Consider the following 14900-nt stretch of genomic DNA (forward strand, 5'->3'; position numbering starts at 1 on the left):
TTTTGTAAGACTTATAGAAATCGCTAGGTTATAAAACCTAGTTTGTAGGAGACCTAAAACAGGTCAAGTCCAAGTTGCTTTCACTCATAACCCAGGATTGGCTGAGCGGGGTGCGCAGTCATAGGTAACATCGAAAAAGCCTAGTATTTGAAGATTCCTTAATAAGAATTCCAGTTTTTGATGTATTGTATATAGTCTTCTGACTCACGAACACGACTATTTGGGTTTTTTTTTTTTATTTACCAAATTATAAAAATACTTTGGGCAATGGCTGCATTAATCAATGACGTTATATCTTCCGCAAAACTTATTCCCGTGAAGGCAATGATGCAAAACAGAAACCAATACTTAAAACAAGCGTTTAGGGTTATTCTTGTATTTTTTTCTTAGGATCCTGTGACAAAAACTATTTTGAAATAACATATTTCACAAAAATTTATTAAAAAAAGACTTATTAGTAAAAACCAGAGCTTATATAAGCACCCAAGTGTATAAAATATTATATCGGATGCGATTCAAAACTGGACTTAAGTCCAATATTCCTGACCTGGTCTTGAAATTTTGACGCTTTTATGATAAACTACCCTTTAATAACGGCCAAGGAATGTCTTAATTACCAATGACGATGATGTAAAATAGCAAGTCTAGTTGGTTTAAACATCAAAACAAGCCTACCTTCCTGCAAGAAGGATGAAGATTGTGATCTACGTCCTAGCCTTTGCGGGCCTTGTCGCATCAGTACACGCAGGTAAACATTCCCAAACGTTTAATGTTTAATAAATAACTGTAGGCCATTTCATTTTTTTTTTTGTTAAAACCTTTCCCTAGCGTTTTCTCTCAAACATTTAATAGTTTTTTTTTACATTTTTCTGACTAGGCCGGATCAGAATCGTACTTTTTGGTCATATGCATTTTTTTACCGCGGCGTTCCCTTAGCGTTTTCCCTTTAACATACATAACTTTAAAAAAAAATTAATAAAGCCACTGCTTACAAGTCCTTGTTTAAATATGGATATGCTTTTTATGCCTTTTTCTTGGCGTTTTTTTTTTTGCCTGCTGCGGTTATCTAAAGATCTCGAGCCCAGCCTGTTGTCCTAGTACCGAAACCTGTTGTCCTAGTCCTGACTCCCTCACTCTTAACGATGAAACCATGAGACGAATCTCTTATCCCCTTGTCAAGCCTCTTTAGAACATATATATGCTTTTTTTTTCTTTTTAACTACCCTTTTTCATGGCACTCTTAGCTCGTTTTATTTTTTTTCTGTGTTAGATTTGTGCGCGGACAAGCCCCACGGTGCGTACCTACCAGACCCCACCTCGTGTCAGCACTACTACCACTGCACCTGGGGGAAAGCTGTGCGCAAAGATTGCGGGCCTGGGAGGGTCTGGGACCCACGCATCACCAACTGCAACTGGGATTGGGCCTACAAGTGTGTGGGTACTCCCGCACCAAGTGTCGGTGAGTGCGGAGGGGTGGGGTGGGGTTTGTTAAGGCCACATATGTAATAACCTGCCACATTTGTTATAACGGCCACATTTGTAATAAGTAAGGCCACATTTTTAAAAAACTATCTGATATCTCATAAAAGAAACGTCTTACGGAAACCAAACTTGGTAGGTGTCGTGTAGGTGTCAAGGGGAATGCAACCAGATAGTCACGTGATGTGTGACGTCATCGACGACGTCATAAAAATATACATATCTAATGAAGGTCATCAGAGGAAAAGGAAATAATATCTCAAGAACTGAGCTTATCAAGGCAACAAAACCGAGAGTAATTTATGTTATTGATACAGTGGAACCCCGATAAACACGCGCCCATCTCTTGGGCAAAATATTATATTATTTAAAGATCCACCACACAGTAAGTCGAGCCCAAACGCTTAGTTTTTAGTCGGTCTGGAAGGGCGTGCATTGTGATGCCTTGTGTATGTGTCTAAAAAATAATTTTCGCCCGAGAAAGATGGTCGCGTATGTAATTCCAGATGGACACTCGTATCATTGTAATTACCTGCTATCATTCTTAACATAATATGGTGTGCGTTTTATTATTATTGAGTTAAAACGGTTGTTACTTTATCAATAAATATTTGTAATTACTATTACTGTTGGGAACACATTGTTTGCGAGAATAATAGTTGATTATCATTAATTATCAGAATTCCCCTTGTTTTTATCATGATATATGCAGTTTTGTCGTCAAGAGCATATTAGTTCTTTTACGGGATAAGATATGATCCTTGATGTTTGCTTTATCGACTTGAGATTGCATAATCGTCATTTTGATTAATTCTGTCGCAACGTCTTCCTTATTCTTAGGAAAATCAAATTCTTCTTGTTTATCAGATAACAGAGCTTTTTTTGTCCGATAATTTTAATATAAGGTTTTATGACTGCTTGTGTCGCTATCGGCATCGATAAAGTCGCACATTACGTTACTATCTCTTTGATCTGCCTAAACACCCATCGAAGCTAAATGTTTGGATGTCTGACGATGTTTCAACTTGAGATATGAATATTTCGATGTCGTCGTCGATGACGTCATACATCACGTGACCATCCTGTCTCACCTTATTGACACTCGCATGACATCTTTCATGTTTGACAGCCTGAAGATGTGTCTATCATGACATATCTTTATCTTTATCTATTTTTATATTTCTTATTTTTAAATGACGTCATGGATGACGCCATATATCATTCGACCATCTGGTTGCACCCCCATGACACCTACATGACATCTACCAACAACGACAACTGTGGCCTACCTTATTACAAATGTGGCCGTTATAACGAATGTGTCAGGTTATTACAAATTCTCGCACCAAATGTTGGTCCTTATATGTCGTTAAGCTGGGAAGGACTGAAGTGCCTTAAGACCAGCAGTCTGAGTTCGTCGAGATTTCTCGGAAAAATGATGTTTGGGTGCCCTAGCTCAAAATTAAACTGGTAATAGGTATGTGTGACCATGATATCCTGTGAAAGTTTGAAGCAATTTGGATAAATATTTTTGGCGATAGAAGCCGAAAAGTAATTTTTCGTCTCCCGCACCCGGATTTGAGACAATTTCGTGGTTGTTAGAAAAAGACTAAAAACCGGTTCGCAACGCGTGATAAAACAACTGCAGCTTATATAAACCTAAAGAATGGATAATAAGGAACTCCCAGGCTGAAGGATAAGCTGTTCTGTCAGCACCTTATTATTTTACGCGATTTTATTTTATTTTATGTTTTTGTATGATTTTGAAAAGCCTTGAAATAATCGTGTAATATCGCCGATGAGATGTGGATTTGGCAAAAATGTTTGCATTCATCGAAAAGAGCATCATTTCTACTTTTGATATGTGAAAAAAAATTTAGGGGCAAATAAAATCCGACTTTTTTACAAGCCGAAATATGACCCCCACTTGACCCTAATTATAAACAAATGCCGACACTCACTTTTTAATGCCTCGCTACCAAAAACTTATAAATAACAATTAAAACTCCCAAAAAAAGGATGCAATATAATTCTTGAAAATACTGGTATTTGATCAAATATTCTTGTCTCTCTGATGTTTATATGCTTTTCAAGATTATATTTTCATAACATTTTAAAGTACAATCCCCATGCATGATAATTATTATCGGCACTAAAAACTTCCGGTTCTTTATTCTTCCGCTTCATGAGCATCACAAAACTTTTTCCCACGAAAGTTATTCTTAAATCGTCCTATATTTATTTCTATCCATCCCTCGTTCTATAAGAATTATAATATTTTCTTTCGTTTCCTACTTTCGTGGACTAGAAACGCGTACCATCTTCTGCTGTCGTGTTGTTATGCAAATTCGAGGAGTTAATTTATTCAACAAGCGTTCATACAAAGAAATCAAGAAAACATAACAGTTGAAGCTTTTCTACCATTGTTTATGATATAACCAACCAATTTCCATTCCCCAGGTAAATTGAGTTATAAAAAGAAAGTAAGAAAAAATAACAGTTGATGCTTTTACTATTGTTTTCAATACTACCAAAAAAATTCCATTCTTGTCAGGGAGCATATGTCCAAAAAAGCTCCCTAGGTAAATTTTGAGGTTACTTTTCTGTTTTCATTTTTTCGCGCGTTAACTAAGGGCCTAATCGTACTAGGAGGACAAAATTTGTCTGGCCGGGATAAACAGCCGTCCAAATTTTGTCCTAGCCAATCGATTGGTTGTTAACCAGTAAAAAAAATCGCTTTCACTATTCACTTTACCGGCATACTACAAGCAAGACAACGCAGGATTCTATCATTGCGCGTAAGAAGCAGTAAAAGCTTATTGCAAGCAGGTAATTACTGTCTATAAGCGCTTCTTTACTTTGACAAAGTCTCAGGCAGGAGATCATAGGACCAGAGGACTGAGGAGGGGGGGGGGGAGGTGTGGCTTGCTCAACCATAGGTACCATTTGGAAAAATAATAATATTTGAAAAGCCTTCAATAAGGGGGGGGGGGGGGGGGGCGTTTACCCGGTGTATTATAGCCACCATCTTGGATTTGAGCAAAAATGAAAAACGAGGGGAGTGGGAGAGGAAGAGGAGAGAGAGCCTTCAAGCAGCATCCTGACCAATCGATTTCAACGTTTCCGGGCTCGTTCAGTGACGGTGAATTCGATGACATCCAGCGTGCTGTCGAGCGCAGGGCGAACGCCGCTGAGCCAGAACTCGCAGTCAGCAACGAGGAAGAGCCTACCACAAAGCTATTCAGCTGTCCAGTGCGTGAAAGGCTATACACGCTTGGCTTGGTTAGACCGGCACACACTATACGGCAAATGCGAGTTTGACAAAGAAGGGGAATGCATATCTTTGCCCGGGGGGGGGGGGGGGGGGGGGGGGGGGGGGGGGAGACTCTCTAAAAATATAGACGGGGGTAATCGTCATATCTTTTCGGGTATAAAATTTCTACCAACTGCCATCTCTTTGGGGGTGTTGGAGGATTTTTCAGATTTTGCTATCTCTTAGGGTGTAAAATTCGACCAACTGCTATTCCTAAGTGGGTGTTAAACGTTTTTTTTTTCCATTCTGTTATCTCTTAGGGTATAAACTTCGATTAATTGCTATTCCTAAGGGGGTGTTAAACGGTTTTTTTTTTCGATTCTGCTATCCCTTAGGGGCAAAAATTCCTTCGACCCTACCCAATTTTCCATCTCTTAGAGGAAATAATTTCTGTTGACCACGCCTAAAGTGCCATCCCTAACGGGTTAATTTTGCCGACGATCACCCCCGTCTGTTTTTATCGGAGTCCCCCTTCCCGGCAAGCTTGGCTACCACCAAAAAGTAGTCGGGGGGAGGAGGGGGGTGTACCATTAATTGGGAATGAAGTGATAGAATCAACAAGCTGCATCTCTATACAGGGGAACGCCGATTAAATCAGCGAGTTCCTATTACCGGGCCATGTACAGGTGTATTTTTCCCGAAAATAACACAGGGTGCGGAGGCAGTAGAGGCTGCGGAGGAGGCAGCCGCCTACTTCCGTACGAGAGCTGCCATCCTAGATGAATGCCGACTAAATCACCCAATAGAAGCGAACGGCATCGACTTGTGCCACTTGTACTCCAGGTCCAGGCTCACCTTTCTTTCAGTGGCCACCCTTCCCACTATCTGCAAAGAGCTGGAGCTTCAAGTGCCCGGAGCAACCCGACGCAAAGCTTCTTTTGTAGCCACGCTATTGGATGTTATTCGAAGATGTAGTTGCGCAAAATAAATCCACGATTTCTTGGGTCCTGATTATATTTTTTTCATGGTTACATGAAATAGATTTCTGAGTCGGTAATCCTGTGTTCTGTTGTGAAGACCAGAGTAAGTTTTTACACTTCAATACTCTCTTTTACTAAAAAGGAAAACAGCTTACGGTGAGAGGCCTCAATATCGCAAATGTCTCAGCGTTCTTGCGTAATTTGTATTTTTATTTGATCAAATTTGTAGTTGAACAAAGGCTTTGAAAATAAGCAAATTTTGACAATTTGATCAAGCTTTTTCTTTAATTACAATTTAAAACTGTACAAAATTATGTCAGTATCGCTTGTTAATTAAATAAAAACATGCAAAACTCTCATTTTCTTCTTTTGGACGTTTTTCTTTTTAATAAGTAATTATCAGAAAAGTCTTATTGCAGTCATGGTGAGGTATTTAATGCTTGTCGCTTTGTTTGTCACGCTTTTAAAATTACGTATGCATGGCAGCAAACAAAATAGTATCACGCGAGCCTAAAAATCGCAATTTAATGCAATAAATGCTATGAAATTATTACCATTAAATTTTAGTATTGCCGACAGTATATTTCTTTTGATTTGAGCGCTCTTTCTTGTTTTTCTGGAGATTTGAAGGCGTTGTTTGAATACGGAAAACCCGATACAGTAGTCAGCATTTGTTTATAATTAGGGTCAAGTGGGGGTCATATTTCGGCTTGTAAAAAAGTCGGATTTTATTTGCCCCTAAATTTTATTTCACATATCAAAGGTAGAAATGATGTTCTTTTCGATGAATGCAATCATTTTTGCCAAATCCACATCTCATCGGCGATATTACACGATCATTTCAAGGCTTTTCAAAGTCATCTAAAAACATAAAATAAAATAAAATCGCGTAAAATAATAAGGTGCTGACAAAACAGCTTATCTTTCAGCCTGGGAAATCCTTATTATCTATTCTTTAGGTTTATATAGGCTTCAAATGTTTTATCACGCGTTGCGAACCGGTTTTTAGTCTTTTTCTAACAACCACGAAATTGTCTCAAATCCGGGTGCGGGAGACGAAAAATTACTTTTCGGCTTCTATCACCAAAAATATTTATCCAAATTGCTTCAAACTTTCACAGTATACTGAGGTCAACCATACCTATAACCAGTTTAGTTTTGAGCTAGGGCGCCCAAACATCATTTTTCCGAGAAATCTTGACGAACTCAGACCGCTGGTCTTAACATCTAATGTAGGTGTGCGAAAGGGCTAAAAGTGCTTCAACACCTTATGTTGGGGAATAGAGAGGGATTAGGGTGCCCAGGTACCTAATGCTGGTGAGTGTGGAGGAGTTGAGGTCCTCCAACACCTTCTGTCGGAAAAAAAGGGAAGGGTGAAAATGCTCGAACAACTTTTGTCGGTAAATGGGAAGGTTGGAGGTGCTCCAATACCCAATGTCGGTGAATGGGGAAGGCTGGAGGTGCTCCAATACCCAATGTCGGGGAATAGGGAAGGCTGAAGGTGCTCCAATACCCAATGTCGGGGAATGGGGAAGGTTGGAGGTGCTCCAATACCCAATGTCGGTAAATGGGGAAGGCTGGAGGTGCTCCAATACCCAATGTCGGTGAATGGGGAAGGTTGGAGGTGCGCCAATACCCAATGTCGGGGAATGGGGAAGGTTGAAGGTGCTCCAATACCCAATGTCGGTGAATGGGGAAGGCTGGAGGTGCTGCAATACCCAATGTCGGGGAATGGGGAAGGCTGGAGGTGCTCCAATACCCAATTTCGGGGAATAGGGAAGGCTGAAGGTGCTCTAATACCAAATGACGGTGAATGGGGAAGGTTGAAGGTGCTCCAATACACAATGTAGGTAAATGGGAAGGCTGGAGGAGCTGCAATACCCAATGTCGGGGAATGGGGAAGGTTGAAGGTGCTCCAATACACAATGTCGGTGAATGGGTAAGGTTGGAGGTGCTCCAATACCAAATGTCGGTGAATGGGTAAGGTTGGAGTTGTTCCAATACCCAATGTCGGTGAATAGGCGAGGCTGGAGGTGCTCCAATACCCAATGTCGGTGAATGATTGTTTAGATGGGATGGCTGGAAGAGCTCCAGCACCAAATGTCTTTGATTGGAGAAGGATACGGTTGCTTTAAAACGCAATAGTTGGAATATTTGCGTGTGTTTTGGTGGATGGGGTTTGGAGTGCTAAAGCACATAATAATTGTAGAGGGGTCGTTGAATTTAAAGGGTGGGATTTAACTTCTAATTTTGGCATGTATGGGGTGCTCCAACACGTAATATTGGTGAGTTTGGAAGAGGGAGTGTTTCCAAATCTGATTATCTTCTAATGTCGTTGAGTGGAGAAGCTTACTCGGACAGGCAAGGCGACGTTATGTTGTTGAATTGAGAGGGTGAGAGTGTTTTCGAGACTAATGTTGTCGTGTGGGGAGTGCTAATTTACAGGGATAGACAAATGCTTCTTCTAGCTACTCTAACCTTTATTGTATGTAGCTTTTTTCTGAATTATTTCAATTTTATTAATAGATCCAACGTTCTTTTATTAGCTGTGAAATGCTTCTTTAAACTTAAAACAGTTTTTGTGTATGTGTTTGCACATCAATCAATTCTTTTTTTTAAACTGTCGTTTTTGTAGCTCGTTTGGTCACCTTATTAGGGCATTACATACCATATTATCCAGAAGTCTGCAATTGTGTTTTTGCTTTATTGTCGCTCTAGAACTGTGTATATCGAGAATTTCCACGTAAACTTTCCAGAATTCGTGCTGACTACGATTGCAGGACGCCATTTTGAAAAATAGGCCATACGCTAACATTTTTAGTAGTTCCCCGAGCGCTCGCCCTAGGATCTTATAGACCACTTGAAAAGGAAAGCCATTGATTCATATTTATTGTGACTAACTCACACAATTCAATGTCTGTTTTAGTGAATTCCTTCTGCAAAAAAAGAGCGAATGGATACTACGCCCACCCTGAGAACTGCAAGATGTACATCACGTGTTCTAACGGGATCACTTACGAGAGGCAGTGTCCCGCGGGACTCAACTGGAACGACGCAAAGAAGTTGTGCGACTGGCCGAAAAATGCTCCTTGCGAGGAGAAATGTCAGTACAACATCATTTATTAATTTGACAAAAGGCCATTCCAGCTATAAGCATGCGCACGCACTCACCATGGAAACCTACCTCAACTACCGTCATGCAGCGCGCGCTTCGTTTGGTGCAAGCTTAAAAATGCGCGTGCTGCATTCTAGTGGTTGAGATGGTTTCTATGGTAATGCGCGCGCAAGCTTATACCTGGAATGGCCTATTGCCTATGCTTTGAAGCTTAAAAGCATAGTGCTAACAGCACTTACGCTGCTTAGCAGTGCTATCAGTCGCGCTCGTTTGATCAAACCACACAAAGGAAATGTGGAGAGCTACTTCGCAAGCAAAGCTATATTTCATTGTTGGCCTAGTTATGTGCATTGTTACAGTGTTTTGTTTACTTCAATCACCAAAAATGTTTATGCTCTAAAACTACGTTCTTGAAGCCGTCCACACTTAAAAAAATACAAAATCCAAATAAAATATATCGTTTTAGTCGACCAGTGTCTACTTCTCCTTGTAACCTATCAACTTGTAATTAAGCAACACTAGTGCTTCTGCTACAGCTCCAAACATTTCCCTTTCTAAAAAGGATTCCAAGTTGATTTAAAATGAAATTGATGTTTTAATTTCTATAGCTCCTACCGTCACGGATTTGGTTGGAAAAATATCTGCTTTAATCTCCGTTGACGTCACCAATCACGTCATTGCAGCGGTAACGCAGATTGTTGAAGGTTGGTTCAACAGAAAGAGAGGGGAGGGGAGAGAGTGGGGGGGGGGGGGGAGAGAAAAGACGTAGAGAAGGTGAGGGGAACCCTTTTATCTGGCACTTATACGGAAGCAGACATTGAAAAATTTATCTCCCCCTCCCCTCTCCGCTTCTCCTTCGCGAAATCCTTGAACCGGCCCTTTTTCTGTCCAAAGCGCCTTGTGGCCAATAAGGCTTTAGGTCAGCCCCTGACGCATTCTTGAAAACTATAAAGGGCTATCCTAGGGATGAAAGTGTAGGACCATCACTTAAACCATCTTTTTTAAATACATTGCCTTTCACGATCTATTCCAGGTTACCACATAGGCGGGTGCTTGTCATCGCTGCCCTGTTCGGAAGCTTCCCTTATTAAACGAATTAAAGCCGCAACAGTTCCTAGAGACTTCGTGTACGCTCGGCGACTACTCGGCGTTATGCTCCGGTTTAGTTCGGGTAGTGGAAAGCGTCGACGTCGATCCATAGATGGTGTTCTAAGCAGAACAAAGACTTCCCTGGGTGATTCACACTTTGCTGTGAGTATTTGAGCCCCCATTCAGACCGGCAGGCATACCTCTCCCCCCCCTTTCGGAAAAATAGCTAATAACTTCTGAGGAAAAAAAGCAATGTGACCAACCAGGCAACCGATATTTTACATAGGTTTTCAAAACGTCAATTTGTTTTGAAATTTGGTCCTGATTTTCGAGTGGTTCTTTTGACTTATGGTGTCTAGTTCCACAATGAAGACGACAAATTCAAACAAAGATATGCCCCCTCCCCCAATCTCCCGGTCTTCCCGGTCTTAGATTCCCCTCAAAAGCAAGGCCTAAATAGGGTTGATTATATCTAATTTATATTGCCATTTCCTTTATCATTTCATGTCATTAGTGATCATCAACCCATTTCTAAGCATACGTGTTAATCACAGCTTATTGGAACAAGCTATAGAAAGAGATAAAAACCTAGCCAGTTATTTAATTGACAACTCGGCAATTGAAAATAAAAACAAGGAAAAAATTCAAAACGTTATCCTAGTGACATCATCCATTTTCTCGTACAGGTCCTCGTGGGAGGAAGGGGTTCAAACTCTATATCCTTTGCGCTTGACACAACTGGAAGCATGGGTCAAGAAAAGATGGCTATGATGACTATTGTGGCCGGTCTCTCAGCATTACTGCCGGGGGGGACAACAAAGTTCATACTTTCACCATTTAATGACCCCGGTAAGCAAAAAATTATTTAGTAAGATTTATGGCCGCAAGTGTTCTCCAAGACTAAGGACACAAAAGACTGCGAGTGAAATTCTCCTTCACTTCACATCATTGCTCTGATTGCTCTGTAATGTTGTTATTTCAGCGTACGGACCGGTGACTGTTTATAGCACGGCGGCGGGGCTCAATGCTGCTGTTAGTGCACTTGCAATCACCGGAGGCGGAGATTGTCCAGAGAAAACTTTCCATGGTATCGTCGGAGCCCTCATAAATCCTTATATCGTCACTGGCTCATCGCTCTATGTCATTACCGATGCCCCCTCTAAGGATTACAACGGTCCGCCAATCTACAACCTTCTCATTGCTAAATTCTTGGCCCAGTATCTCGACATAAGCGTCACCTTCTTTATCAGCGCCAGTGGCAGCTGCAGTATACCAGAAGCTCCACAAGTGCATGCCCCGTTCACTGATATCATTGCCTCCACTGGTGGAAGCAAGTTCATCTTTACCCTTGGCCTTGATATATCTAACATAACCGGTGTTGTGTTTAGTGGGTCTAGAGGCATGACTCGGCTCTCTTCTGGTTCATCAAGTCGAAGCATCAAGCGTCGAGATGTAGAGATTTTCCTGGAACGAAGCAAACGATCTATTCATTATACGGCATCATTCAGCGTAGATCCTGGACTTGAGAAAATTCTGGTTATTGCAAAATCTACTAACAGTAAGTGTAATAGATCTTCTGAAAGAAGTGTCTCGATTACAAAACTCAGGCAGCTTTTTCTTTTTAAAGCCTCTTCTCTCATAACACTCAAGACCCCGTCCAATGCAGTTGTCGCCGGAAGTGCGTTGAAGGACGGTTACTATTGGGAGGTGAAGAACCCTGCCGCTGGGGCATGGAGGCTGGAATCAGCCACATATTTTACTTACCAGGTGAGTGGAGCTGAAATTCGTCAGCTGGATAGAAAGCGGGGCAATAAAGTAAAGGCCAGAGGACCTTCACCCATTAAGGGGGATGGGCAAAGAGCTATTTTCAAGTAAGGGTGTGTGATCCTTAACACTTCAGCTTGATACAGTACAGAGGGCCCCTATTGTATAGCTTAGGGGAGTACAGGGGGCTATTATAGTAAGGTTGTGTGATCAAGGAACAACCCAGCTTGTTACAGTGCAAAGGAGCCCTCTTGTATAACCAAGGGGAGCAGAGGGAGCTATTATTCAATTCAATTCAATTCAATTATGTTTCTCAATTTTACATTAGTGGTCACTACCCACAAATAGCGTAGCAAACCGAGGTGGTTTGAGTTTTAAATATAATTGAATAATTGTTCTACTATATTTCTATTTATATTGAAAGAAAAAAAACAATAAAAAAGTACACAAAAATCAGTACAAACACAAAAAACACACACACTAGACTAAGACAAGAAAAACCAATAAAAACACAGAAGGACTAAAGGAGATGTTTGGTAATTCAACAAAAGAAAAGCATAATATTGGGATACGAAATTTGAGTAATGCTTTTTTTGAGACACCAACATAGGTGTAATTCATTTTTGAAAGCTTTTTTGGGGTTTGTCTCTTAGCGAAGCTGGTATCTCATTCCAGATCCTTGCACCAAGCCTAGAAAAGGCTTTGTATTGGATTTGATTATAATGTAAGGGTGTGTGATTCAGGAACGTCCCAGCTTGATACAGAGGGCCCCTCTTGTATAACTTAAGGTGGATAATGCTAAAACACCTCAGCTTTTATAATTTACTACGAGAATGTCACCTCGAGAATGTTCAAATGTCAATGCAATGCAAGGTAGGGTATTGAATCGGGTACTAAAACGAAGAGCAACCATTCATTCTTATGTTCGCCTTCGCACCAGTTTTCTCAATGACAGATAGATGATCTATTAAAGTGTGTGAGGACTTTTTGTTATTTGACACTGTCAACAAAATATCACGAATCAAAGTTAGACCCCTCATTTTTGGCGAAATTTGGAGACTAAAAGTTCTATAAAAGCGATCTTTTGTCGGAAATCGAAAATTCCTAACACACTTTATGACATGGCATAATTATCTATCAGAATTTGAAGGCGATATCTAGGTAGGGTATTGAATCGGGTACTAAAACGAAGAGTAACCATTCGTTCTTATGTTTATCATTAGGCATGGGCATCCTCTAAGAAGAACTTCGCCTTCGTACCAGTTTTCTTGAAGAAACTCTGTGGTAAAGACGTGACTCTTCCAAACCCTCTTGCCGGTATGTACAGGTGAAAGTGTATGTTGAGAGGAAAACGCTTTTTTACGTGTTCACTTATTCCAGTCATGTTAAACCTTACCTTTTGAGGACCAACCTTTTGATTACGGGCAGGTAGTTGCCATGTCTTTTTTTGTCCTATACTTTCTACGAAGCAGGATGTTGGCTTGCTAGTTATTTTTTTCTCTAGTGGCTGCAATGCATTGCCAGAATTGCTGATTCGCTCTTGTTTCTAAAGGTTTTCGCTAGCTTTTAAGTATTTTTTTTATTGTTACCGCCCCTTATATATCAACTGATCGGTCCCATTCCTGCCAGAAAATGCTTCTATTTAGATAATTATATAGAAAACGAGTTCAACATAAAGAATATCTGCGATTGCATTTAAATAATTTCATACAAAACGAGTTCAACATAAAGAATATCTGCGATTGCATTTAAATAATTTTATACAAAACGAGTTCAATATAAAGAATATCTGCGATTGCATCGCGGTTCTGGTCGCTTTTTAAATCAAACATCGTCGTAGATTTGCTCAACTCTAATCAAACATATCTGACAATAGTAAACAAGCCTGACAAGAGTAAAACAGTATACAACGTGATACTAAAGAAGATAGCAAAAATGTCATATTCTCTACTCGTATTGAATTTGCAGGAGAAGAAGCCAAAGCTCTGATCACCCTGTCTGATGAATCATCCGTTAACCTGGCTTCCATGAAAATCCACGTCATGTCAATTGCGGGCGCGGTAATCTCAATGGCAACAGTGACAGACCGCGTGGCCAGGTTCACTCCTCCATCCGAGAAGTTCTACTTGCGCATGACCATCTCGACCACATCGGGTGTGGAGATCGTGCGGTTATCGAAAGATCTCGAAGCGCAGTCTGTTGTCCTAGTACCAAAGATGACCCCTTCACTCTTCACGGTGACTCCAGGAGTCGCATCACCATTTAATTACATCCTGTTCAACAACGCTCCCAGCCAGACCTTCACTATCACCGCCGAGGCCCCACTCCCTTCAGGCACGGCCGTTTCTCCCAGTCCCCCAAGCCTCACGGTCCCGCATAACGGTAACGGCGAAGGTGTCATCAACATCACCGTGCCACCAGGCACAGCCGCTAACACAGGCGTCCTGCTCTACGTGAAGGCTGCAGGATCAGGCGTGACTGGGGACCTAGTCACGACCCTTGTGGTCAATGGAGGCGATGTTTGCTCATCGTAATGGGTTTCAGGCAATAGTGCGTGTTAAACCAAGCGTAAAGTACAAATCGTTTAATTGATCTAATTTTAACTTTGCTATTTTGATTCAAGTAGGCGCCTAGGGCCAGTTAATGATCAGTTTTCTACAAGAGACCATGATCTCTTTTTTTTTCTCATAATGTGCCTTAAGCAATATTGCTTGCTAAAGATGGGGATACCATATGGATAACAATTTTTTTTTCTAATGATAAATAGCATTTGTACGAATCTGCATCATTACTGTCATTCGAATAAAAAAAGTCATTTGGATAAAAAATGGGTATGTACTGTATTGTTTCAAAGAGAATTCTTGGTTTACTCGATAACATTCTTTTATTACGTTCGACTTGTGCACTACACAACCACTATATGAATATACCTACAAAATCTGAAGATATGGTGGTTTGTGAAACAACGATTCCTATATATTCGCTTAATGAAACTTTCTGAGACAGCCTGTTCAGCGCCTGATCAGTTCAAACCCTAAGATCAGTTCAGCGCCTAATATGACTTCTCAGGATTTCAGAATGTGTGGTGGATCATTGCCGAATAGACGGCTTATAACTGATCCAGCTGGTTTTTGGTTGTCCCATAGATCTCAGATCTTTTACTTAAAAAGGGGGGATGAATATCCACCTAATCCGAGCCGCCCCCCCCCCCCCCCCCAAC

At 40.9% G+C, this 14900-nt stretch overlaps 1 protein-coding gene across 1 annotated transcript; it reads left to right on the forward strand.

The window, feature by feature from the left end:
* The first annotated feature begins 641 nt into the window (after positions 1-641).
* On the forward strand, positions 642-14508 carry LOC5507260 (von Willebrand factor A domain-containing protein 7). Its single transcript, XM_048731280.1, has 10 exons — positions 642-748; positions 1271-1459; positions 8639-8815; positions 9436-9531; positions 9861-10078; positions 10603-10765; positions 10899-11474; positions 11544-11683; positions 12904-12997; positions 13649-14508. Exons 1-10 carry the CDS (start codon positions 691-693, stop codon positions 14212-14214), a joined length of 2277 nt encoding a protein of 758 aa, XP_048587237.1. The 5' UTR covers positions 642-690; the 3' UTR covers positions 14215-14508.
* Positions 14509-14900: the final 392 nt, after the last annotated feature.

The sequence above is a fragment of the Nematostella vectensis genome, chromosome 8 (genome assembly GCF_932526225.1).
Source record: "Nematostella vectensis chromosome 8, jaNemVect1.1, whole genome shotgun sequence".
Lineage (NCBI taxonomy): Eukaryota > Metazoa > Cnidaria > Anthozoa > Actiniaria > Edwardsiidae > Nematostella > Nematostella vectensis.